Genomic DNA, 25,757 nt, shown 5'->3' on the forward strand with positions numbered 1-25,757 from the left:
GGGAATAAAACACCAAAACCCAGTCCCTGTCTCTTAGGACCTCACCATGGAGTCGGGGCTCCAGACATTTCTCCTCCATGTCTCACGGCTGTGGGGAGGGTGCCCAGAATATCTTTTCCCTACTTCTTCACATATCCTCGTTTTCCACATCCTTCAAGGCCCCATTCAAATGCTGTCTGCTCCTTGATGCTCTCATTATATAGCCACTTAGCAGTGGTGTCCCCCTGCCTCTGAATGTTCACAGCACAGTTAGTTACCTGTATCTCTCTTATGACACATCCCTTTCTATGTGTGTTATCTGTGTTCTGTATGCATAGTTATCTTCTCTACTAGACCCTATGTTTCTTGAGGGAAAAAAATGTCTTACACATCTTTATACTCCTCAGAGTACCCATCACAGTACCATGTACAAAATAGGTGCTCAAAGAATACTCATGGAATACAGCTTCCACATAAAGATGTCTGTTAGAGGAGTGAAGACTTGTTTGTGAAGCTACTGGGAGTTCCCAGATTAAAAAAAAAAAAAAAAACATTTTTTATGACTAATTTAAAACTCCTTGGTAGGATTTTCCCAGTTAACACAAAGCTTGAACTCAATGCAAGTAGCATAATATTCTTACGTATTTCTTATAACTGTGTATCCAGGCTTATGTAAATGTTATAATATTATATAAATATTATAATTCAATATTCATCTGTTCATGCATTGTAATACGTAAGTGCTCACAACCTCCGTGAACTTAACGAAGGGAAAGTATCTCTTGTACTACGTGGTGCTGGGCTTTGCACCCTCCCTAGATGCTGCGTGGTAATGATTAACCCAGACTACAGGTGAAGGGAGGAGATACACCAGCCGTGAGTGTTCAGCCTTGGGTAAGAAGACTCTGGCTTCCCGGTCAGAATCCACCTACAAAACCGTGCTGCCTAGGAGAATGGATTTTTCCAGCACTAACAGAAGTGACTCCAAAAATTAGGAAAAGGTCTCACAGTGGCTAAGGAACGTTTTTTAAAGTATCAGAAATGATGGCTGGGACTTGGGATAGCACTTACTATGTGCAGGCCCCCAGCAAAAATCTTACATGCATTGTCTCATTTAATCTTCAAAAACCTGAGATGGTACTGTCATTATCCTGTTTTGCAGATGAGGAAACTGAGGCTCAAGAGATGAAATAACGTCGCCCAAAGTCACATACCCAAGTTTCTCTCACTGAAGATCCTGAGCTCAAACCATCCAGTTCCCTTCTTTTTGCACTTGGTGTGCCATGAGGGACAATGATCCCATACCCGCTAAAGAAACCTTAGGGATCACCTGATTCAACCTCTCTACTTCAGAGAGAAGGAAACTTGTCCCTCGGGTCACACAGAGCCAGGGGCTGCTCTGCAACGGAGTCGCATGTGCACTAGAATTCCAGTCCAAGCCCCATTTGACAGAAGGGGAACTGAAGCCCAGTGGGGTTGAGCCCCGGGACCCGGCTCCATCAGAGGCAGAGCCGGATCCGACCCCGGACGCGCCCTTTGCCCTGCCCGGCGCTACCTGCACGGCCGCCTGCCGCGCGCGGCCCGCGCCCCGGGAGTACCTGCCTGGGCGCGCAGGCCCTCGGCAGGGGGTGACAGGCGCTGGCCCGGAGCAAAGAGGCCGCGCAGGCCAGAGCCCAACACGGCGTCGCCCACCCGGAGCGCCCTGGGCGCCCTGGCCTCAGAACGCCGAGGCCCCGGGAGCGTGCGGACCCCCGGACGCCGCGGAGAATTTGGGGACGCTGGTCCGGGGAGGCAGGGCCGCCTGGCCTCCTCCCCTAAGCCCCCTACTCTGCCCCTCGACCGCCCGCAGACCCCGTCCTAGCGCCAGGGCACCTGAGGAGGAGCAGCAGCTTCACGCTGGGTAGAGCGAGCCGCCGGGACTCTGGCGGGCGAGGTTCCCATGGCAACGAGAGGAAGCTTTTCGCGCCTGCGCGGACGCGCTAGGCACGCTGGGAAATGTGGTTTCTGGACTGTCATCCGGCGGCCGGAGGAACGGACGGAAGATGGCGCTCGAGCGTCGCGGTGGGTTCGGAGTCGCCGGGTTCCCCAGCCCCGGGCGCTGCCGGAGTAGGAGAGGCCGCGGAGGCCTGAAAGGTAGTTTCTCTTGGCAGCCGCGGCTCGGAGGCGTCTGAGATGGGGGGTGAAGGGGCGGGGGCGCGGGCTCTCCGGCGCGTTCGATTTTCCTTTTGAGAACTTGTGCAAATGAGGGGCCGTGCCGGCTCGTGGGCCGTCCCAGCTGGGGCCGAGCCGGGCCAGGCGGAGGGAGGACATTCTGAAGGTGGGAGCTGGCCCAGGAGGGACCGGCTGCCCCAGAGACTCGAGCTCCCTGTCCCAGCAAGTGTTCAAGCCGGGGCCGGGCTCCTGTGAGAGGTGGGAGTTGAATCGGGACTCTGTGCGCAGGGGTAGAGCTGACCCTCCCTCCGGGGGCTTCCCGCGCTTCCCCACCCCGCCCGCCTTGGGCAGGACGGTGAACTCAGTGCGTTGACCGCCCCGCAGCCACCCTCTCCACCCCCGAGTTGGGCCTCTGGACTGAGATCTAGAAACTACTAAGACCGAATTCAGCCTCTATCACAGGGCCTCAGTTTCCTTATTTCTAAAACAGTGGTCATTATAACGCCTGCCTTTTCTCCTCTGGGAGTGTGGCAAGGTTCATATGAGGTGACATTGATGTGGAGGCTGGACCGTCCTTTAAGGACAAACAGGCATTCCCATTCGCTGTAAATTGGTGCAACTTCTTGGAAGGAAATTAGGCAATGCCTTTCAAAATTAAAAATGCACATAGACTTTGCCTCAGTAATTCTAGAAATATGTCCTACAGTTTTAGTGGCCATGTGTGCACAAGAAAGTATACACAAGGGTACTTAAGCATTACTTGAAATGGAAAAAAAAAAAAAAAACCGTAAACAACCTAAATGTTCATCAGTAGATGACCACTTAAATAAATGATAGATTCCATAAAATAGAATATGTGTGGTTATTTTAAAAATTAGGCAGAGCTTTCTGTACTGATGTGCAACTCTTCATGATACGAAAAAAATTTTCAAAGTGCAGAATAGTGTGTTAAGAAGCTATAATTTATATTTTGAAAAGAATACACATATATTTGATGACATAAGCGTGGAATGTCTTTGAAGGAACTCAGAAGAAACTGGTGACAGGGGCTGGCCCAGTGGCCTAGCAGTTAAGTTTACACGATCCACTTGGGCGGCCCAGGGTTCACAGGCCCAGATCCCAGGGAATGGATCTATACACCATTCATCAAGCCATGCTGTGGCAGTGTCCCATATACAAAATAGAGGAAGATTGGCACAGATGTTAGCTCAGGGCCAATCTTCCTCACCAAAAAAAAAAGAAAGAAAGAAAGAAACTGGTGACAGTGGTTGCCAGTGAAGGATTAGAGGACAAGATGGGAGGGAGACATACTTTTCATTTTATATCTTTTTTTAAATTATTTTTTGTCCCTTTGAGCAATTTGTGTGAGCTTTATATATACAGTTCTTAATCATTTGTGTGCATTTTTGATGCAGTTTCCCCTTTAGTTTTTGTAACCCCAAATGCTGAATTCTTACCTCTCCAGGTCCTCCATAGATTCTTGTTGGCCCCACAGCTCTGAGTTCATGATTGTACCCTGCCACCCCAGCTGCACAGGCTTGGCTTCCCTCCTGACACTGTCACCTCACCTGGCCCCAGCCCCAGCCTAGGACTACTGAGAGGGCGGTCTGAGTGGGACTCATGGTTGGCTGTAGGATTGCAGGCAGCCCCCAGTGTTTGGTCAGTGGGGTGGACCAACCAAGTGGATCCAGAATCAGAACGCGCTTCTCTGTACCCCACCTTGTGACACTAGGAATGCCACCCCCAGACAGGTACAAATGATGCCTCTTCTAGAGAGCATGTTGAGACTGAATTCTATCAATGTATAGATGACACGTATTGTTAAAATGTCAAAGTGGGAGGGGGGTGCTTAGGGACTGCCTGGTCTAATCCCTTTGTTTTACAGAAAGAAACAGAGATTTGTGGTGAAGTAACTTGTAAATGGTAAAGCCGGGGCTATAACCCAGGTCTCCTGCGCCTTGGTACTCTAGGGTTAGAGCAGTGCTGGGGGTCCCACTGGGGTCTGGGTGAGAGATTCATTCTTAAAACTGGGCACGAGTTCTCAATCAATGAGAACCTTTAGTGCCAGCTCCTACCTCTGAGGCCTGCTTTGAGGCAAGGAGTTACACACCCCGCCCCAACCAAAGTAGCGTGTTATAGGGCAGAGAATGTGATCTTGGGAAAGGGGGGTTAGAAGTGACAAAGATGGAACCCCTTACTCTTCTTGAACACTAAAACTGAGCAGAAGGAACACCTAGGCAGAAGGGGAGGGCCCGTTGAGGAGGCTCCTCCTTCCCTGGCAGTGATGGGCTGCCTTGGAAAATCAGGCTGTCTTGCATTCTAGCAAGAAGATTCTTGGGACCCAAAGTGTGCTTAAGAACTAGCATCAGATGTCCAAAAGGATCCTTAGCTCTGGAACAGGCTTGGTCCTGCCCAGATGGGCGTTGGCAGCTTCCACTTCCTCATGGGTAATTCCCTTTAGCTGTCCCAACAGAGCCAAGCACCTGCTGCCCCAAATAGATTTGTTCCCCCGCCGACCTCCTAAGGGGGCATGGGCAGCTAACATTTACCCGGGCTGCGAGGTGAGGGAGATAGCACTGACCTCCCCTCTTCTCCTCCGCATTCTTCCCATCCCACCCAAACACACCACTCCCCCAAATGGGCCTGTCACGAGACACCTGGGAACTGAGGAGACTGGAAGGGGTAAGGAGAGGCCAAACTCATGTAACCAGAGAAGGAGCAGACTGATGGATAGATGGCTTTCTCATAAAATTGAAAATAATATGAAAATGTTTTTTATTTCTAAGTACAAAGCCAGATACTATTAAGACTATGAAAAACTGGCCAGAGGCCGTGAGGACGAAAAGAACTCTCTTTGGTCTGGTGCTCTGTGACCCAGTGCAGTGCCGGGGCTCGGGGGGTGGGGTTGGGAGCAGCAGCAAAAGACTCGGGCTGGTTGTAGGGTGTTTGAGGGAGGCCAACCTGCCAGCCCCATGAGGGCAGCCCAGCCCCTCTGAGCCTCCCAGGGCTGGGGACTGAGGACTGAGGTTACGCTCAGCCTTTGGGGGCCACTGGTTCTCTGGGCTAGTGGGCCCCAGGAATGAAGTGGGGGGGGGGGAAGGGACGAGGCAGACAGGAATGAGGGAGGGAGGGAGCATGAGCCTTTCAGCACTGCGAAACTGTTTTTTATTCCGTGGCTGCGAGCATTTCGGACAGCAGTTGAGAATGAAGCTAGGGTGCTGTTGCCCACAAAGGCACCTTTAGTCTCTCTGCCACATCCCCAGTTATAGAGAAAGTCTTGAGCCCTTGGACAGGTGAACATGGGTCTGAGACTTAAGGCTGTAGGAGCTGAGGCTGTAGTGACTGGGGTCTGGGGCCTGCTGGGGAGGAGCTAAGAGGAGTGCGGACAGGCTGACAGGAGTGGGGGGTGCTCGTCCCAGAAGCTGTGTTCAGGTGCCTCTATTTGTGTCTAGAGGGCATGGGCATGTGTGAGGGCTCAGGCCTCGCCCTCCTCCCCACTGCCATCCACGCTGGCCTGCCTCACTATCTTCCGGAGCCTGGGTATGGAGGAACAGCCAGCCTCCCCCTGCCCCTGGAAGGCCCGGGTCCCGCTGGCCACCAGGGCGGCGCTGTTGAGGGCAACCACAGATTGGTGGGACTTCAGGGCAGGCCAAGACCCCTTGCGGACCCGTCTGCCTCCCTTGGCCTTTGAGAGCTGAGGGAAGGGCTGTGGAGGGTCCTCATCTGAAGACTCATTTGAAGAGAAAACCTGGAAGGGTAAGAGTATAAGGAAGAAGAGTCATGGGGAAGTCTCCCAGGGCCGGGGCATGGAGCACAGGGCCTGGAAAAGGGTAGGTGCCAAAGGTTTGTTGAATGAATACAGAAAAACTGAGCTACTCATGGGTCACATTTCCCTAGGAGAGAAGACAGCACTCCAGCCCTACTGCCCCTGCTCCTCAGCCCTCAGCTGTCTGCAGCTTCCTTCTGGCCCCCAGAAGCCCTCCTCAGCTCCCCTGCACCTGTCGTGTCCTTGAGGCCCTCTCCTCCTCCTCTGGCTCCCTCTGCCTCTGCACAGTCAGTCCAGTGAGCTACAAGTGAAACACTTCTGGGTGCCGGGCCCTGAGCTGGGTGCCAAGTGAGGACACCCTGCCTTTAGGAACACCCACACTTATCTCTCAACCATCCATTCCTCCCCATCCTTCCGCACCCAATGCCACTTCCTCCAGGAAGCCTCTCCCAAATGTTCCCGCCCTCCATGAGATGAGCACTCCTTCCTCCCAGTCAGCTATCTTGGCCTCGAGTCGCGCGGGGGCTCTGGCTTCCTAAGGCCAGGGCCAGCTCCTGGTCTTACACTTGTGCCTGTGCACTCAGCACAGAGGGGGTGCTCAGCTCCTCAGCCAGTACATTGGTGGTATGAGTGCTCTGACCCCTCTGCACCCCATCCTCTGATGGGCTGCCCCTCGGACTTGGGAGGGGCTGCAGAGACCGTCTTATCTACCCCATCTAGGTCCAGCTTCTGGCCTGGGTAGGATGCTCTCCGTGGCTGGGCAGCCCTCCCGTTAGGCAGCAAGTCCTCATCAGGTTGACATCTGCCTGCAGGCTTCAGCCCGGGGCCGGCTCAGCAGAGGAGCCCACACGGATGCCCCATGACTGCTCTCCAGCTCCCATTCTCCTGCCATCTGTCCCCTCCTCCTTTTGGCCCCCACCCTGCCTCAGTCTGGGCTTCGTCCCTAGCCCCAGCCTCACCTCTGGCAGGTCACCGGCCCCTGAGGTGCTTTCCAGCTCCAAGGGAGGCTCCAGGAGGCTGATGGACCTCATGATGCCACGGAGGTTGATACGGGGCCGTGACCCAGGCTCTTCTTTTGGGGCTGCCTGGCTCTCCTCCAGCCCCAGAACCTTCACCTCCCCAGTGCCCCCCGGTTCTGGCGGAAGAGGTGGGAACGGTGGAGAGACCTCGGGGGCCAGGGACTCCTCTGGGGAGGCCCCACCCACTTTCTGCTCCCAGACATGGCTCTGCCGGCTGTGAGGAGGTGGCCCTGAGTCAGCTTTGAGTGACCCAGCAGCCACCCCCAGCATCCACACACACGCACCCCTTTTCCTGGTCCCCCATCCATACCTGGCAGTCAGGATGCCCTGGTAGGTCTGCAGCTGGCGCAGGAAGCCGGGGTTGGGGCGGACAATGGGCCGGAGCTCCTGCACGTGGCGCAGGGCCTGCTCCAGGCTCCAGCCATACTGCTTCATGGCATAAGCGATCACTGTGGCAGCCGAGCGGCTGACACCCATCTTGCAGTGGACTAGCACCCGGGTGCCCTGCGCTCTGTGGAGGCAGAACATGGTCAGCGCCCGCCCTCCCCACCCCCTGGCTGTGAGGGGCCTGCAGTGTGGGAGAAGGGCAGGTAGTGGGCTCACTACCCAGAGCAGCGGGGGAAGGAAGCAAGGACCCTGAGGTCCCAGAGCTGAGGGCAGAGCGGGCGGGAAGAGGGCCCGGGGAACGCTGGAAGCCGGGGTGGGGTGTGCAGCGGGGGCGGGGAGAAGCCAACCTTGCAGTCTCCACAAAGCGGTGTGTCTCCTTCCAGTGGGGCAGCAGCTGGGCCGACTCCTCGTCCCAGAGGCGCACATTGTGGTAGGTGAAGCGCTCAGGGTAGAAGTTGTCAATTTCCCGGGCCATGTTCAAGATGTGGCTGACCCTGGAGCAGGGAGATCGAGGCCAGGCTCATGGGCCAGTGGACCCGGCAGACCCTGGGGGTTTCTGTTTAGTTTTTGGTTCTGAGTCAGGCGGGGGTGGCACAGTTACGGTGCAGGGAGAAGAGGACTGTGACCCTGAGCAAATCGTTTCACCCCTCGAGACAGGTAGCTGCTGGGGTCGACTGCAACACGGACCCTTCTATTATTCCCGGAAGTCAGAGAACAACTTTTGAGGTCAGCTGAGATCAAGTGGATCTGCAGCAGCTGGGTGACAGGGGCCATAGCAGGTTACCTAGAAGGCCGTGGGGAACAAATGACAGGAATCTATGGGAGCAGGCAGCCAGGTCCCCCCTGGGAGAGGAGCGCTTCCTTCTCCCCTGAGACGGGGTCAGGCGGAGAGGAGTTTTCTGCTTTTCAGAGCGGGAAGGGAGCGGGGTGGGCCAGGGAGCGCCAGCAGGGCGGCGAGGGTGTTCTCCTCTCCTGCCTGAGACAGTGCAAAGGGAGCAGCCCCAGGGGCTGAGTTGGAAGCAGAGCTAGCAGCTGCTGAGGGGGGTCTGGGGGTTTCTGGCCAGGCTGCCCCTTGCGGGAAGCCAAGCGCAGGGGGAGGACAGAGGGTGGGTGGTCCTGAGTGGGCCTGGAACCCTACCTGTTTCTCTGCAGCTCCTCCAGGTTGGCTGCATTCCACTCAGAGCCCTGTGGACAGGGAGAGAAGCATCATTCTCCCTCTCCCCCGCTGCACAGTCCTCATCTCCCACCCCTCCCCTGCAGCTCACCAGGTAGAGGTGAGGGAAGATGCGGGAGGCCCGGTCTTGCTGGGCCATGAGCAGCAGCATCTGGTTGTCAATGAAGTCGCGGTACTGCTGGAGAGGGCATCCCAGGCGCTGCTCCAGGGCCTGGCGGATCTGCAGGCAGAGCCAAAGGGGAGGAGAGGCTTGGGGGGCGCCGTGCAGAGTTCCTGACACCCCAGCCTTCTCTCTAGAGTCTGTAAGGACGGTACCTATCTCATCAGCTCTGGCCCCTGCTGAGGGCCCCTGCCCCGGGCCCACTCCCTGCCCGGCCCCTGGCACCCTGCCCACCTCTTTGGAAGTGATGCTCTCCAGGTCACTGGTGTCCAGCACCTCCCACAGCTCGGCCCGGATCGCCTGCTCCATCTGCTCCTGTTCCGAGGGCCTGGGACCCAAACCTGTCAGTCCAGGGCCCCCTTCCCCGCTCCGCCATGGCACCCGACCCCCCTCCCCTCCCCTCCCTGCACTGACCGGCCAGGCTCTGCGCTAGGAGGCCGCAGAGACTCCAAGTCAGCCATGGCCGTCCACTCGTTGAGGCAGCTCTGGTCGGAGCTCAGTCTGTCCTGGTAGTGGCTGGCCCAGGTGAGGGCACTGCCCCCTGGCACAAGACCACTGCTGAGAGCCGCCTCGCAGGCTTCGTGCAATACCTGGAGTGTGGCCCTGGGAAAGAGTGAAGGCTGGGTCACATGGTCTTCCCTGCTGCCCCTACCCAGCCCCTGCAGCCATCTCCGAGAAGAGGAGACTGGCCTGAGGCTGGGCCACCCTAGCCCTTACCACATGGTCTGGATGGAGATTGGCTTGAAGATTCGGCTCTGCCCACCAGACGTCACACTGAAGCCCCTGCAGGAGACCAGGTAGGGGTGGAACCCAACTCTCAGCTCTGGGACAGAGCCCCCAAGAGGCCCACCCACTAGGCACCCTGTGAGGCTGACCCTCAGAATATGTACACACCATTGAGTTTCAAAATAAGCCCCGTTTGCCAGATATGGGGCAGCTGAGGCCCAGAGAAGTTAGGTGACTTGCCCAGGATCTCACAACAAATCTGAGGCAAAGCTGAGCAGGCCGGGGCCCCAGACGCCCGGCCTGGACTTCTTTACTGCTCCCCAGTGCCCAAATGCCCCATCATATACATCCCCTTGGTTATTCCACCCTCCAGGCCCCTCCTGTCCCCTCCTTCTCCAGTTGCCACCTCTTACCCATCTCCATCTAGGTACACCTGGGTGTCACTCCAGAGAGGCAAGACCAGGCCCAGGGTGCAGCTGGGGGAGCTGGCAGGGGACAGAGGGAAAGCCATTGACCCCCGGCACCTGACTTCCTTGCCCCACTCCTTTCCTCTCCCTGCTCCCACCTGCTATCCGGGAAGTCCACCCCCAGAAGGACTGTCTCATCCTGGCTCAGATGTTCTCTTGTGGAAACTACCAGCAGGTAGCGGAGCCGGGGGGGCCGTGCTGCCTCCAGCTGGGCTGCCTGAGGAAGATGGGGAGGGAGAAGCCCACGGTCACAGTGGCCCAGAGGACCCTGCTCCCCCATCCCCACCTGACACACACCCAGGCCCAGACCAGACCTGCCACCTGCTCCCTCCATGCCCATCCCCCTCTTCCCAGATACCAGATCAGTGGTTACAATCCAGTGGTTCCCAACGATTGGATTTCGTGATCCAACAAAATGTGTTTTTTTTGTGTGTGTGAGAAAGATTAGCCCTGAGTTAACATCTGTTGCCAATCCTCCTCTTTTTGCTGAGGAAGATTGGCCCTGGGCTAACGTCTGTGCCCATCTTCCCCTACTTTATATGGGACGCTGCCACAGCATGGCTTGATTAGTGGTGCGTTGATCTGTGCCCAGGATCTGAACCTGTAAACCCCAGGCCGTCGAAGCTGAGCACGTGAACTGCTCAGCTACCGGGACAGACCCCAACAAAATGTTTAAAAAGATCTTTCTTAAAGGGGGATGTGTAGGGCCGGCCCCGTGGCTTGGTGGTTAAGTGAGCGCGCTCCACTGCTGGCGACCCGGGTTCGGATCCCAGGCTTGCACCGACGCGCTGCTTCTCTGGCCATGCTGAGGCCGCGTCCCACATACAGCAACTAGAAGGATGTGCAGCTGTGACACACAACTATCTACTGGGGCTTTGGGGGGAAAAATAAATAAATAAAATCTTTAAAAAAAAAAAAAAAAGGGGGATGTGTATGGAAAAAAGGAGAGAATGGGCCTGACACAGATTGCCAATTTTTTATTTCTGCCTAGGAAGGAGGTTTAAAAAAAGCCTTTTCACTTGCCATTACCATCACTTGATTCAAGAATTGTTTCTCATCAAAGAAATATTAAGGACACAATCTCACAATAAAGGATGGTGCTTCCACGGAATAAATTCAGCTTTACAAAAGACTGCCTGCATCTTGTGTTTCCCATTTGCTGCAGACAGTGAGACGTCCCCCAGGCATCTGGAAACTGGTCCTCCCGCGCCCACCTGTGTCCCATCCCCCCATGGGCCCCTCCAGCACACCAGTCCCTGGTGGGTGCTCAGCAGGCCCCCCTGAACGCCGGTCCATTTATGGACAACTCAGGAAGGTCTCGCGCTGGTTGCACAGAAGCCCGCCTCTGTAATTCCCAGCTCCGGGACCTAGACCTAATTTGGCCCTCCGGGCTCAAGCAGGACAAACCTCCCAGTCCTTCCCAGCCCTCCGGAGACCTGAAGACATGACCTCACCCTGCTCAAACAGCTCTGGCTGAAACAGCAGGGTTGTTGGGGTTTGGGTAACCCCTACACTCCCCAGGGTGCCCCTGCCCTCACACCGCTGCTCCCCAACAGACACAGGCCCTGGCTCCATTGCGCCCTCCACTCCCTGCCCTGGGTGGACAGCCCCTCACCAGGCGGATGTCGTCCTGCGGCCTCAGCAGCTCCACCATGAGGTGCAGGTGCTGGCTCTGCTCCTGCTTCCGGGGACTCTGGGGCCCATGCCCATCGTCTGTCTGATCCGCGCAGGGCTGCCCTTCTCCCAGGGGTTCCTCCACCGGCTCAGGGCTGGCCTCAGCTGCATCTCCATTGTCCCCTCCGTCCTGCAGTCCCAGGACAGCCCCACGGAGCACTGCAAAGCTCTGCCTGGCAGGGTGGTGGGGAAATCATATGGCCCGTCGTGCCCCTTAGGACAGGGGTGTGTCAGAATCACCTGGTGGGCTTGTTAAAACAGGTGTTGGGCCCCATCCCCAGAGAGTCAGTCGGTCTGGAGTGGAGGCCTGAGAGTGTGCATTTCTAGCCAGTTCCCAGGAGATGCTGCCACCACACTTTGAGAACCACTGCCTCGGAGGCTCTCATGGAAGCCCCCGGCCCACCTATCCTTGTTTGAGGGGGCGGGAGGCTGTTCCGTTTCCCTTCCCACCTGCCTAACTCAGGAGATGCTGTAAACTTGGTGGGGACCCAGGAGTCCTCAGGCCCTGTCGTCCCATAGTGCCCTTTGGCTTGTGACCACTGGCCTGAGCCAGGGTCCAGGATAGTGGGTGAAGGAGCCCCAACTGACTAGGGGGAAGATGAAAGCCAAGGCAGCCAGGCCAGTGCTGCGAGCCGGCCATGCCCACCAGCTATGCCCACTGGCGACCCTGCACCACATATTCAGCAGTTGGCTTTGGCAAGTCCTCCAGGATGGCAGTGGCCAGGCCTGGCGGCTGGGTGGGGGTGTCTGTGTTGGGGGCGGGGTGCTCACCTTCGCTGGAGCTGGCTTCTCCGCTTGGATGCCTGGTCCTGCTGAGAAAGCAGCCCCCAGGGCAGAATGAGGGGTAAGGACTCTCCTCTCCCCTCTCAGGGCTGCTGGGGTGGGGGGGTGTGGAATCGCCCCCCAGTGGGGAATAGAAGCAGAAAAGGTATCAATCCCCCTCCCACCCTAGTCCACTCCCCACCTGGAGTTATGCCCAGGCCCAGGTCCAGGTCGGGGTAAGGGTGGGTGGGGTGCTGGAGCTGTCTGAGGGGTAGGCCCAGATCCCGGCCGGGAAGGGGGTAGGGCTTCCTCAGGCTGGGCTGGCCCTCAGGGCTCCGGCTCTTGCCCTAGTCTGAGTTCCTGGGAGCCTCAAGACCTGCCCCCCATCCCCTCCAGCCTGAGACTTGGGGTCCCCCTCTGCACACCCCCAGGCTTGAAGGGAGGCTGCCCTTGGGCAGGACCCACTTCCCCAGGCCCAGTTGGCAGCCAACTGCGTGGGCAGGACCACAGCAAAGCCAGACTCACCGTGGGCCCCACAGGCGTGGAGTGGCCGCTGGCCGGTGGCGAGCGGCTCACTGTGACCAGGGCCATGGGGCCAGGCCGGGGGCACCTGGGCTGGCACCGAGCACAGCCTCCTCCCACAGCCCCACAGACAGTCCCTGCCCCGCAGGACCAGGAAGGAGAGAGCGAGCCACCAGGGCCTGGCACCTCCTCGGGGGTGGCCCTTAAAGGGCCAGACGCCCGTCCAGCCCGGCCGGCGGAGCCGGCACCGAGCGGCCGCCGCCCCTCCCCTCGCGTCTCCTCCGGTTTGGCCTGCCTCGCCTCCGCCCCGCAAACACGTTGGGGGCGGGACCCGGGCGGGGCGCAGGTGCGGAGTCCCGCGACCAGGAGGGAAGTGGCCAGAGGTCCGGCAGCTTGCTGCCTTCGTTCCGGGCTTCGGAGCCTCTTCCCGGGAAGCGCCCCTGCCCCTTTCCTCCCTGCTCCGCCCAGTTAGGTCACCTGAGCTCCGCTTTGGGCCCCAACTGTCGTTCCCCAGCAGAGTTGGGACCTAGGGAGGCAGGACTGGGGAGACAGGTCTTGGAGAGGGTCAGACACATCAGACACACGGCGGCGGGGGAGGGGGGACACCTCAAACTTATTTCTCCATGCCGGTTGGCCCTCTGGCTTCCAATGCTCTGCGTGGGTCACTGGGAGACCCACAAAGCTTCAGGAGAGTCAGGGGGAATTGAGAACCAACTCATGAGGCTCCCAGGGGATCCTCAGGGGCGCCTTGGAGTGAGCAGGGCAGGGCAGGGCTGAGCAGTTCAGAGCCACGGCAGAGGAAAGAGACTTGGGCAAAGTCACTCTGATGCCAGAGAACATGCCAGAGTCAGGACAGGGACTATGCCTGGGGTGCAGGGGGCTCTTGCTGTGAGTAGTCTGGAGGCCCAGCCTTTCCCCCTCCCCCACAGGAGCATGGGTGGGTGCCAGGAAAGCCAGACTGAGGGGCAGGAGGAACCTGGGTCTCCAGTAGGTGGGACAGGGCTGAGGAGAATTGACATGTATGGAGCACCTGCTCTGTGAGGTCCCTTGACACATGTTGGCTCATTTGACCCTCCCAACAACCCCATCTGGGGGGGGGTCTCATTTTACAGCTGAGGAAACTGAGGCTCAGAGAGGCTAAGGGGTCCACAGCCAGGATTTGAACCCAGGTCTGAGGCCATCGCCCACGGTGTCTCTCCTCAGTGCCCCCCATTGAGCAGAGCAAGCCTGCTGCTGAAGGTCTTTATTTCCATCTTGGTCTCCAACGCAAGCCCACCCCCAGGGCTCCAGGCCCCAAGCTCAGCAGCAGACAGTTTATAAATAAATAAGTTACAAAAGCGGGAGGGGGCACGGCCAGACAGCCCTGCTGGGGGCCGGGGCTCAGTGCTCAGTGCTCTGTGAGTGACAGCTGCAGAATCCGCTGTAAGTCCTCCTCCTCCTGCTGCCCCCGCCGCTCCCGCTCCTCCTGCTCCCGCGAGGACAACTCCAGGGCCAGGCGAAGCTGCTCCTCAAAACTTGGGGGGGCCAGGGCCGGGGACGTCCTATGAGGGGATCCCGGGCCCCGGGGCTCTGTGGACATCCGCAGGCTTTCCTGGAGGGCCCTTCCAGGCAGGTGTGAGAGGGGAGAGCAGACCGGTGAGCCCTAAGGCTGGGGGAGGAGGCCAAGGGCTGAGACATGGCTTGGAGGACAAGGGTGGCTGGGACCTGGGGCACCAGAGAGAAGAGACAAGGCCCTTGCCCCATCCCTCATGTCACCTTCGGTGATGGGCAGTGCTGCTGATGGGTGGCCTTGGAGAGGGCATGGGGTCCTGGGACCAGCACCACCCTGCTCCCCACCCCCACCAGCCAAGGACCCCCTGGCTGGCAGGGTTGCTGAGGCAGGTGGGCCCGAGACCTGGACCTGTAGGTCCTAGAGGGCCTCACCGCTCCAGCTGCAGCTGCTCCTCATAAGCCGTGACTTGGGGAAGAGGGTGGGCACCGGGCCGGGTGTTGGTCAGGGCTTCCCAGACGGTCACCTGCAGCAGCCAGAGCCCAGAGCTGTCACTTCTGCCACCCGTGGCTGCAGAGGCCCGGGCCCGCCATGCCCGCGCCCCACCTGCTCTGCCTCCGTGCCCGCCTCGAGCAGGCTCTGCTGGATGGCGAACTGCAGCAGGTCATCGTCCTCGTCACGAAGGGGCTCGCTGCGCTCCGCGCCCAGCACGCTGTACCCCTCGGGCACCTCGAACACGGCAGGGTCCACCTCGCACGGGAACGGGCTCCCTGGGCGCGGCAGAGGGGCCGCGCTCAGCCCCCAGCACTCAGAGACCAGTGAGCCACATAGCCCCTCCCACCCGCAGTGGTACCTGAAGCTGTGACAGCAGAGTTGGGGGCCGGCACCCACACCGAGCTCAGGGGCTCGTCACACCCACACAGGTTGCCAAAGGTGATGCGGGCATTGAGCACGTGGAAAAGGGGGATCTCTGGAGGAGACAGCCAAGCGTGAGCTGCACCGGCATCTATCCCACTCCCCAGGAACTGCCTGAGGCCCTCCTGCTGCCCCGGCCCACGCTCTCACCAATCTTGACAGGGAAGCCGGGTGGGAGGCGCAGGGTGATGAAGTCTCGCAGCTTGGCAAAGTGAGCATTGCTGATGGCCATCAGGTCAATGATGGGCGTCACCTGGTCACCCAGGGAGAGCGGGTGCTCCTCGCTCAACCACAGTGTTGCCTTGAACCTGCCCAGTCGACCGCATGATGTGGGTCAAGGAACCCCTGGTGGCCCTTATGCCAAGGCCCACCCACTCTGACACCTGCCTTCATTCATGCCCCCACCTGGCCTGGGGTACCCTCCTCTCTGCTCAGCTGCCCCTGCCTGCCTCCTCCAGCAGCTGGTGTCCTTCTGGCCCTACGGCCCGAGCTGCCCCCAGACCCGGGGCCCAGGCTGGGGCCTGTGGTGGTTTGTGCCAGCTCAACTCGTCTGGATGAGGAGGGCAAGAGGGCTTCAATCTGGGCCTCGTCCACAGCCCTGTCCTCCTCCTCAGCCACAGCCAGCCAGAGCCTCACACTCTACTATCCTTTTGTGCTCTGCACAGCGCAGGGGGCAGGACTGCCAGGGTTCGAATCCCAGCTCCACCACCGGGTGGCTGAGAGTCCACATGAGGTCCCGAGGCAGTGCTGGGCTCATCGCAAGCTGTCGCAGCTCATCAGATCCTCATGGTGCCCTTGGGAGCAGGTGGCCAAGTGTGACTGTTCTCATTTTACTGAGGAGAAGACTAGACTCTTGGAGGGGAAGGCATTTCCTTGGGTCACAAAGCCAGGAGGTGGGAGAGCTGTGGGCCCTTCCCACCCTGCCATGAGCTGGCCCCAGCAGGTGCTTATTAAATTGAATAGAAAACCATACATGGGGGGTGCTGCCCATTCATTCATTCATTCATTCACCCATTCATTCACCAAGTGAGAGGACCAGTCCTCTGGGCCAAGCCCAAGCTGGGAGCCGAAGACCACGGATAAGACAGACCTGGCTCCTGTCCCCAAGGAGTGGAGTCTAGGAGGAAGCCGGCTGCATGAGCGGGGCCCCCACTCCAGTGGGCCCCATGTGACAGGAATCTGCAAGGGCTCAGGACCCTGAGGGAAGTCCCCAGCCAGCCCCCAGACTTCACCTCTGTACTTTGCTGGACATCTCAATGGGGCGGCCGATGTTCCTCGACTCCAGGCTGAAGTTGGGGTCGAAGTACTCTTCCGGGGAAATGGCTGTGGGGTTGGTGGGGCTGGCCGCCTGCTGCACGGGAGCCTGGGTGGGTCCCAGGACCGGGCTTAGCACTCAGGACAGTGCCTGCCTCGCCCGGCCCGGCCCCCAGCGCACCCCCAGCCCTGGCTCACCCCGTTGTGGGAGGAATGCTGCTGGGCCATCCCGAGGAAGGACTGGAATGGAGTCTTCCCCCCTAAGGAGGAGTGGGAGCCCATGAGGGGACTTGGGCCACTTCCCCCAGACTGTCCCCACCCACCCTCCATCGTGGGAGCCTCATGTCGGGTGGGAGATGAAGAAAGAGTATACGGGAATGGAGAGGCCTCCCAGCTTGTCCCGGCTACTGTGGCCCCCCCAGGCCAGGGTGACCCCACCACATGGTGTGACTGGGCAGCTGGCAGGCGCACCTGGGTTTACCTTTGCTCCTCGACTTGTCCTGATCAGAGAGGTGCTCCGTGCGTGTGCGTGTCACCAGCTCCACATTGGTGGCACTGTACACCTGGGGAGCAGGGGGGACACGGGAAGCTGGGGGCTCAGAGCCTGTTCACCACACTCAACCTCACCAGCACAGGACCCAAGTCCTCCTGTGCCCAGGGACAGACAAGATCTCGCTCCCCACAGTGGAGGAGGGGGCAGGGTCTGAACCCCAGGGAGTCACTACTGGGGGGAAAATGCTCCTCCTTTCATCTCAGAACCCTGGGTGGGGGCCCATGCTGTGGGTGATCCCCATGTGCTCGCCCAGGGCCCCACTGGGTTCCCACGGCTGCACAGGGCTTCTGGAGCCCACGGGCCACTGTCGCTCCCTCCACAGGGGTGGATGTGGAGAAGGCACGGAGCTCCTGGGCCTCGTCTCCTACCCCAGCCCCCACCACTAGCCTCTCCTGCCTTGGCCTCGTAGCCGCTAACGGTTTCCATCTTCTCAGACCGCCAGCCCCAGATACCACATTTGTTCCTGAAACAGACCAAACAGGAGCTCATGAGGACCTACACCCCCAACCCTGGCCAAAGCCTCCCCTTCCAAAGAACCCCTCCAGTTAGCCTTCCCACTGTGAATCACACGGGGCCTTGAAGAGGATGCCTGGACAGCTGGGGACAACTGAACAAGGACTGCAGGCAAGAAGGGACTGAGGAATTATTATTAATTGTGTTAGATGTGATAATGGTGTTGGGGCTGGCTGTTTTTAAACATCCTTCTCTGTTAGAGTCACATGCAGAAGCATTTACTGCTGAAATGATATGACATCTGGGATGTGCTTTAAGACAGTCCAGGGTAAAAGGAAAAAAAAAACGTGAGGAAAGATAGATTCAAGAAGATTGGTACAATGTTGATAAATGTTGAAGCTGGGCGACGAGCACATTATACTATTCTCTCTTCTTTCATATATGTTTGAAATTTTCCATAATAAAAAGTTAAAAGTATGTCTGACTCAATGATAATAGTTGGAGACTTCAATACCCCACTTTCAATAATGGATAGAACAAGTCTTCTGACAGAAGATCAACAAGAAAACAGAAGACTTGAACACACTATAAACTAGACTTAACAGACATCCTTAAAACACTCTACCCAACAATAACAGAGTACACATTCTTTTCAAGTGCACACAGAACATTCTTTAGGACAGACCATATGCTAGGCCATAAAAGAAACCTCAATAAAATTGAAAGGATAGAAATTATACAAAGGATGTTCGCCAATCACAGTGGAATGAAATTAGAAATCAATAAGAGAAAAAAGATTTGGGAAACTCACAAATATGTGGAAAGTAAACAACACACTCCTAAATAACCAATGGATCAAAGAATAAATCAAAAGGGAAATCAGAAAATACTGTGAGATGAATGGAAATGAAGACACAGCATATCAAAACTATGGGACACAGCTAAAGCAGTGCTTAGAGGGAAATTTATAGCTGTCAATAACTATATATTAAGAAAGAAGAAAGATCTCAAATCAAGAACCTAACCTTCCACATTAAGACACTGGGAAAAGAGCAAGCTAAACTCACAGCAAGCAGAAGCAAGGAAATAATAAATATCAGAGTGAAAATTAAGGAAGTAGCAAAGAAAAAAACAATAGAGAAAATCAATGAAACCAAAGCTGGTTCTTTGAAAAGATCAGCAAAACTGACAAACCTTTAGCTAGACTGATCAAGAAAAGAGAGAAGACTCAAATTACTAGAATCAGAAATGACAGAGGAGCATTACTACTGACATTACAGAAATAAAAAGGATTATACAGGAATACGATGAACAATTGTACCCCAACAAATTAGATAATTTAGATGAAATGGACAAATCCTAGGGACACATAACCCACCGAAACTAACTCAAGAAGAAATAAACAATCTGAATAGACCTGTAACAAGTGAAGAGACTGAATTAGTAATCAAAAAAATACCCACAACAAAAAGCCCAGGCCCAGGTGGCTTCACCAATGAATCCCACCAACGTTTAAAGATTTTATTTATTTTATTTTTCCCCCCAAAGCCCCAGTGGATAGTTGTGTGTCGTAGCTGCACATCCTTCTAGTTGCTGTATGTGGGACTCGGCCTCAGGATGAACGGAGAAGTGGTGCCTCGATGCGCACCCGGGATCCGAACCCGGGCCACCAGCATCGCAGCGCGCGCACTTAACCACCAAGCCACAGGGCCGGCCCCCCACCAACGTTTAAAGAAGAATTAATACCAATTATTCACAAACTCTTGGGAAAATTGACAAGGAGGTAACACTGCCTAACTTATTCTATGAGGTATTGCCCAGATTCTAAAACCAGACAAAGACATCACAAGAAAACTACAGACCAATATCTTATGAACAGGGACACAAAATAATAGCCAACTGAATCTAGCAACACATGAAAAGAATTACACACCATGACCAAGTGGAATTTATCTCAGGAGTACAAGGTTGGTTCAACATCTGAAAGTCAATTGATGTCACACATATCAATAGAACAAAAATAAAAGTCACATGATCATATCAATAGATACAGAAAAATTTGACAAAATCCAAACCCTTTCATGATAACAACACTCAAGCTAGGAATAGAAGGGAACTTCCTCAACGTGATAAAAGGCACCCACAACTAACATCATACTTAAAGGTGAAAGACTTAGTGCTTTTCCCTTAAGGTCAGACACAAGACAAAGATGTCTGCTCTTGCCACTTCTATTCAACATTCTACTGGAGTTCTAGCCAGAGCAATTAGATAAGAAAAATAAATAAAAGGCATCCAGATTGGAAAGGAAGAAGTAAAACTACCTCTACTAACAGATGACATGATCTCACATATAAAAAATCATAAGGAATCCATTAAAAATCCATCAGAACTAAAAAATGAGTTTAGCAAGGTTGCAGGATATAAGATTAATATACAAAAATCAATTGTATTTTTATAGATTTGCAATGAACAATTAAAAAATGTAATTAAGAAAACAATTCCATTCATAATAGCATCAAAAAGAATAAAATACTTAGAATAAATTTAACAAGAGAAATGTAAAACTTATACTCCAAAAACTATAAAACATCATTAAAAGAAATTGAAGATCTAAATAAATGGAAAAATATCCCATGTTCATGGATCAAAAGACTTAACATTGTTTAGATGGCAATACTCCTCAAACTGATTTACAGATTTAATGCAAACTCTATCAGAATCCCACCTGACTTCTTTATGGAAACTGACAAGCTGAATCTAGAATTCATATGAAATTGCAAGGGAACCAGATACTCAAAATAATCCTGAGAAAGAACAAAGTAGGAAGACTCACACTTACCGATTTCAAAACTTACTGCAAAGCAACGGTGATTAAGACAGTATGGTACTGGCACAAAGAGAGCCATACAGATCAACGGAACAGAACTGATAGTCCAAAAATAAACCCATATATCTTTGGTCAACTGACTTTTCACAAGAGTGCCCAAACCATTCAATGGGAAAAGAATAGTCTTTTCAACAAACAGTGCTGAGACAACTGGATAGTCACGTGCAAAAGAATGAAGTTGGACCCTTACCTCCCACCATATACAAATATTAACTCAAAATGGATCAAAGACCTAAATGTAAGAGCTAAAACTATAAAACTTTCAGAAGAAAACATAAGGGAAAATCTTCATGACTTTGGATTTGGCAAAGTATTGTCAGATATGACACTTAAAGCATAAGCAACAACAGAAAAAACAGATAAAATGGACTTCATCAAAATTAAAAACTTTTGTGCTTTAAAGGACAACTTCAAGAAAGTGGTAAGACAGCCCACAGAATGGGAGAAAATATTTGCAAATCATATATCTGCTAAGGGACTTATATCTAGAATATATAAAGAACTCTTACAACTCAATAATAAAAAGATAACCCAGTTTTTTAAATGGGCAAAGGATCTGAATAGACATTTCTCCAAAGAAGACATACAAATGGACAATAAACACATGAAAAAATGCTCAACATCATTAGACATTATAAAAATGAGTATCAAAACCACAATGAGATACCACTTCACACTGCTAGGATGGTTAGAATCCAAAAATAAACGAATAAATGAACAATAAGTATTGGTGAGGATGTGGGGAAACAGGAACCCTCATACACTGCAGATAGGAATGTAAAATGTGGCAGCCCCTTTGGTGAACAGTTTGGCAGTTCTTCAAACAACTAAATATCCAGTTACCACACGACCCAGCAATTCCACTCCTAGGTGTATACCCAAGAGAGATGAAAACACATGTCCACACAAAACTTGTACACTCATGTTTACAGCGGCATTATTCTAATAGTCCAAAGGTGGAAACGACCCAAGTGTCCATCAGTGGACGAATAAGTAAACAAAATGTCTGTATGTTCATACAATGGATTTGGCCATAAAAATGAATAAAGTCGTTGCATGCTACAACTTGGATGAACCTTAAAAACAGTATGCTAAGTGAAAGAAGCCAGTCACAAAAGACCACATATTGTATGATTCCGTTCATATGAAAATCCAGAATAGGAAAATCTATAGAGACAGAAAGTAGATTAGTAGTTGCTTAGGGCTGGGGGAGGAGATGAGGGGACAAGGGATGGGGAGCCATCAGCTAAAGTGGACGGGGTTTCTTTTTGAGGTGATGAAAAATGTTCTAGAATTGACTGTGGTGATGGTTGCGTATCTGTGAATATACTACAGACCCCTGAATTGTATAAATAGGTGAACTGTATGGTACATAAAATTCTATCACAATAAATCTGTTTTTTTTTTAAAGTGTTCCAGAAGTCTGTTAGTGGAACTGGGGCATATGTTGTCAGAGAAATAACACTCTGGCTGCAAGGGTTGGGTTCCTAGGCTCCCCACAAAGGACTCTTTGGCCCAGACCCAGCCATACTATGGAGAAGCCAACATTGGTGCAAACAGCTGCCCTGATCCACAGCCTAAATCCTTGTTTTTATGGGAAAATGTGTGAGGTGAGAAGTCAAGAAACTGGAGACACTCTGACCTAGCTAGCCTCCTTCCCAGGAAGACAGACAGCTGCCAGTATAGACAGGCATGCAGGGGCTTGAAGGCTGTACCAGAGCCTGCCACCCGCAGGCGGTCTGGGTGAGACACTGGGCCTACACTGACTCCCTCCCCGATCTGAGCAGCCTCTTCGACTGACTCAGCCTCTCACTAGCCTGAACCAGGAGCCTCAAGGGCACCACCCACCGTGTGGCCAGGCCCCAACTGACCTCTCGAAGGCCACATTGCGAGTGTCCAGGTGGGTAGAGACGATAGGAGAGGTGAGGCGACTGGCCACATGCTCCTCGCTGGGCCGCATGGCGGCCAGCAGCGCTTCTGGCTCATGCAGGGCGAGCCCCAGTGTTTCCGTGTGTACCACCTGCCGGTCATGGTCCACTTCCATCACCAAGGCTCCTGCCTCTGCCAGGCGGTAGGGGTGTATTGGGGGCACAAATCAGTGCTGGGCCCCAGGCAGCAGGGAGAGGGCCATCATGGTCCCCTTAGCCATCTGCTGCTTAGTGGGTGCGGCCTCAGCCCCTGGGTTCCCCTCCACCCCCAACCTCTGTTTCCACATCTGGAGGGTACAGAGGAAGGACAGCATTGCCCTTACGAGCCGTGGGAAAATCCATGGGCTCTGGCCTGCAGCATGCCTGCCTGAGTCCCCCAGAGCTCACCCTGGCCCTTGAAGATGAAGCTCCTCCGGCCACGCTGCCAGGTCATGTGCTCAAAGCCCAGGAGACTGGTGTCCACCCGCAGGCTCTCACCCCGCTTCCACACGCGGTACACATCGCTGGGGCACATCTTGGACACGAGGGGCACTGCGGGGGGTGCACAGGTCACCGGGGTTCTTTCCCAAAGGCCCCACCCCACGCCTGAGGATGCTGAGTGGTCCCACTCACCCCAGCTGGTGAACTCCCACTTCATCTCCACGTAGAAGTCGGGGGCCTGCGATAGACCAGAGCGTCTGTCAGGGCCCTGCCTGGTGCTGGGGGCCAGAGGGCCTGGGGAGTTCCGCAGCCCCCCTTCTAGGAGCCCAACCCTTCAGGAAGTCTTCCACGGCCCAGCTACGCCCCCACCCCAACCAAACCCCACCCAGAAAAGGGTGGGCCAAGTGGGGCCCTAAAAAAACGTCTGCGAGTAATCAGGCTATAAGCATCTGGAGGCCTGGGGGCCAGTCTCAACCTAGCCACTAGCCCACTGGAGGGCCCTGGGGGAGCTTATGCCCCTCTTGGTCCCAGAGTCCTCATCTGTAAAGAGGACACAATGAGCCCCTCTGGGCCTGCCCCTGGGGTGGGGGGCATGAGGTAGGTAGTGTGCTCTCCCAGCCGGGCCCCCCTGCATGCTCTGAGAAGGGTGGATGGGTATTCCAGAGGCCCAGGCCACATACGCTGAGTGGAGTGAAATTCTCCCTCCAGCACGCCCCTGATCTAACCTCTGTTGAGATGTCTGGCATCAGGGGACCCTCAATGCTGGCAAAGGATTTCCTCCCACAGGGCCCACTTTCCCCCATGTGGGCCTGGACCCTCTCCTTCCTACATGACCCTTCATTGGGGTCAACAGAGAGGGACCTCGCTGACAGTGTCAGGAAAGCATGCTGCACAGGCTGGGTGCCCTTCCCAGGCCAGGCCTGGCATTGGTGGCCAGGGTGATCCCCATGCAGACTGTTAAAGACCTCAGCCATGGCACCCACCCCCTCTTACTGGCCACACCTCTGTGCCCTGCTGTACCTGGCGGAGTTTGTTGAGCAATTCTGGAATGCCTGCCAGTCTCTGTGTGGCCCTCTGGTAATCCCGATACTGGAGAACCAGCTGCACCATCTCGGGGTCCCCAGTGCTGACTGCTTCCTGCAGAACTGGGGGTGCCAGGCTGCTGAGGGGAGCTCTCTTGATGGCCCCAGGCCTGGCCATCACTCCCACCCACCAACCCTGCTGTCAGCCTCAAGGGAGCCCCTCTGCCCTCTGTGGTACCTGCCCAGCCCTGGCAGCTCTCTTTGCCCACGTTGGCATTGTGTCGAAGGAGGACTCTCACAGACTCCAGGTTCCCCAGGGACACTGCCAGCTCCAGAGGGGTACGCCCCCGGGGGTCCTCCTGTTCAATGTCGTGCTGGTGGAGAGGGGACACTTAGCACAAGGCAAGTAAGGAGATGCCAGGGCAAGAATGCCACTGGGCTGAACAAGGTTGGGAATCACTGCAGGAAATAAGGATGGCAGACAGGCGGTGGAATGGCAGAGGATGGCCTGTGTGTCCTGGCAGCGGAGGGGAGGGAGCAGGTGGGAAGGGCCTGCCCACCTCTCCTGCCCTCTGTCAGGGGCAGAGCTGGGGGGGTCCGGTGGTAGGGCCTGGTCAGGCAGAGGTGTAGCCGCGGATATCAAGACTTTGGACCGGCGTGGGGACCAGGACCGGGCTGCTTGTTCTCAGCCTGGCCCAGGAGTGGTGCGGCGCGAGTTCGGGGGCTGGATGCTGAGTGAAGTGGGGAGACGGGCAGGGCAAGGCTCAGCCCTGGGAGCCGAGGCCAGAGGCTCAAACGCGAGGTGCAGGTGCCCTGGGCTTCGGATCGGGCCGGGGAGGGGGCGCGGGGAAGCGGCTACGGAGCCGAACAGGGGCGGGCGGCCTCCAGGATGGAGATCACAGCTTTGGGTGGGGGGCCCGGAGGAAGGCCCGGGTGCCCGGTGGGCCTCACCTGGCGGCTGTGCAGCGCGGCCTCCAGTTCGCGGTGCCGGTTAGCCCAGACGAGCCGGTGCAGCGGGAAGGTGGGGCCAGGGCCGGCCATACTGGGCCTCAGCGCCGCATCCCTGCCTGGCAGGCGGGCGGGCGCGGCGGGGGCGGCCCCGCCCCGCCTCGGCTTCGGGCCTGGCGCGGCCCCCTAGCCTTGCGTCCACGCCGCGCGCGAGCTGCGCCCACCGCAGCCCCCGCGCCCCCGCGGCAGTGGCGGCGGCGGCGCAGGAGGCGAGGAGGGCGGGCCGGGCGGGGAGGCGCCGGGGCGGGGCGGGGCGTCCGGCCGCGCGCCCCCTCGCCTCCCGCAGCCATGGCAACCACAGCCGGGCCCGCGCGCGCCGGGGGCGGGCGGGGGGCGCTGCCCAGCCGCCATGGCAACCACGCGCGCCAGGAGAGAAGCCGGGACCCGGGTCTCCGCCGGGGCCTCGGCAGGGCAAGGGTCTGCGGTGGGCGGTCCGGAGGGCGGGGCCTGGCCAACCTCCGCCCGCGGCCTGCAGGGGGCGCCCAGGCCCAGCGCAGACCCCTCCTGGCGGGTCCGGAAAGGGGAGGAGGAGGTCCGGGGGCGGGGCGGCTGGGCGAGGGGTGGGGCCTGGGCCCTCGGGTTGTGCGCGCGCGTGTGCGCAGCGAGCTGCCGGTCCTGCTCCTCTGGATTAGTTGCGTCCCCCCGGCAGCCACCCGCCCATGTCCCGCTCTTCCTACCCCAGGCCTCGCAAGTACTATGCCTGTGAGTGCGGGGGAGGCGGGAGGTCCTGGCTCCCGTTTCCATCACGTCACAGATGCCCCTAAATGCTGGCCAGCTTGGCATGACGCGCCTTCCCCAGGGACCTGGGCCGGTGTCCGGTGGCGCCACACCACGGGCTGGGCCCAGCCATGCGGGGAGGCGGCCCCTCAGGGCTCTGGAGTCAGGGAGGGGAGTATTGGCGAGTGGGGGGACCAGGCCTTGCTAGTTCTGACCCCTCCTGGTGGAGGACTGTCCACCACGAACGGCTGCTTTCACCCACCGCATGGAGCCCTTTTGCAGAGGCTGCACTTTGCTGCCAGTGTCAGGAGAGGAAGGGGAGT

At 56.2% G+C, this 25,757-nt stretch overlaps 2 protein-coding genes across 4 annotated transcripts; both read right to left on the bottom strand.

The window, feature by feature from the left end:
- Positions 1 to 4,861: 4,861 nt before the first annotated feature.
- Positions 4,862 to 13,004, bottom strand: SSH3 (slingshot protein phosphatase 3). 3 transcript variants are annotated; one of them, XM_014793057.2, is made up of 14 exons: positions 12,791 to 13,004; positions 12,275 to 12,315; positions 11,445 to 11,676; positions 9,928 to 10,046; positions 9,776 to 9,847; positions 9,354 to 9,419; positions 9,051 to 9,239; positions 8,871 to 8,964; positions 8,568 to 8,696; positions 8,441 to 8,487; positions 7,650 to 7,796; positions 7,226 to 7,426; positions 6,856 to 7,129; positions 4,862 to 5,878 (listed from the first exon to the last, which is right to left on the bottom strand). In XM_014793057.2, the coding sequence occupies exons 1-14, from the start codon at positions 12,854 to 12,856 to the stop codon at positions 5,606 to 5,608; spliced, it is 1,950 nt and encodes a 649-aa protein (XP_014648543.1). In that variant the 5' UTR covers positions 12,857 to 13,004; the 3' UTR covers positions 4,862 to 5,605. The 3 variants fall into 3 exon arrangements, with proteins under 3 accessions (XP_014648543.1, XP_004437753.1, XP_087278692.1); XM_004437696.3 differs by having other exon boundaries at positions 4,863 to 5,878; positions 12,275 to 12,312; positions 12,791 to 12,946; XM_087422566.1 differs by having other exon boundaries at positions 5,745 to 5,878; positions 6,856 to 7,031; positions 12,791 to 12,946.
- Positions 13,005 to 14,015: 1,011 nt separating this feature from the next.
- ANKRD13D (ankyrin repeat domain 13D) lies at positions 14,016 to 24,875 on the bottom strand. The gene is made up of 15 exons (XM_004437695.3): positions 24,661 to 24,875; positions 23,948 to 24,083; positions 23,708 to 23,832; positions 22,880 to 22,925; positions 22,655 to 22,798; positions 22,211 to 22,400; positions 17,395 to 17,461; positions 16,927 to 17,008; positions 16,644 to 16,705; positions 16,424 to 16,554; positions 15,342 to 15,499; positions 15,130 to 15,246; positions 14,883 to 15,046; positions 14,711 to 14,802; positions 14,016 to 14,388 (listed from the first exon to the last, which is right to left on the bottom strand). The coding sequence occupies exons 1-15, from the start codon at positions 24,748 to 24,750 to the stop codon at positions 14,175 to 14,177; spliced, it is 1,818 nt and encodes a 605-aa protein (XP_004437752.2). The 5' UTR covers positions 24,751 to 24,875; the 3' UTR covers positions 14,016 to 14,174.
- Positions 24,876 to 25,757: the final 882 nt, after the last annotated feature.

The sequence above is a fragment of the Ceratotherium simum genome, chromosome 34 (genome assembly GCF_057802395.1).
Source record: "Ceratotherium simum simum isolate JZ-2026a chromosome 34, ASM5780239v1, whole genome shotgun sequence".
Classification (NCBI taxonomy): domain Eukaryota; kingdom Metazoa; phylum Chordata; class Mammalia; order Perissodactyla; family Rhinocerotidae; genus Ceratotherium; species Ceratotherium simum.

Coding starts and splice junctions, on each gene's coding strand:
- ANKRD13D (XM_004437695.3), bottom strand. CDS start 24,750: ATGGCCGGCCCTGGCCCCACCTTCCCGCTGCACCGGCTCGTCTGGGCT. Junction 22,799..22,879: donor GTGGGAGTTCACCAGCTGGG/GTGAGTGGGACC, acceptor CACCCCCCGCAG/TGCCCCTCGTGTCCAAGATG. Junction 15,500..16,423: donor ATGTCCAGCAAAGTACAGAG/GTGAAGTCTGGG, acceptor TCGACTGGGCAG/GTTCAAGGCAACACTGTGGT.
- SSH3 (XM_014793057.2), bottom strand. CDS start 12,856: ATGGCCCTGGTCACAGTGAGCCGCTCGCCACCGGCCAGCGGCCACTCC. Junction 12,316..12,790: donor CCACGCCTGTGGGGCCCACG/GTGAGTCTGGCT, acceptor CTGCTTTCTCAG/CAGGACCAGGCATCCAAGCG. Junction 10,047..11,444: donor CGCAGGACGACATCCGCCTG/GTGAGGGGCTGT, acceptor CATCTTCCTCAG/GCAGCCCAGCTGGAGGCAGC.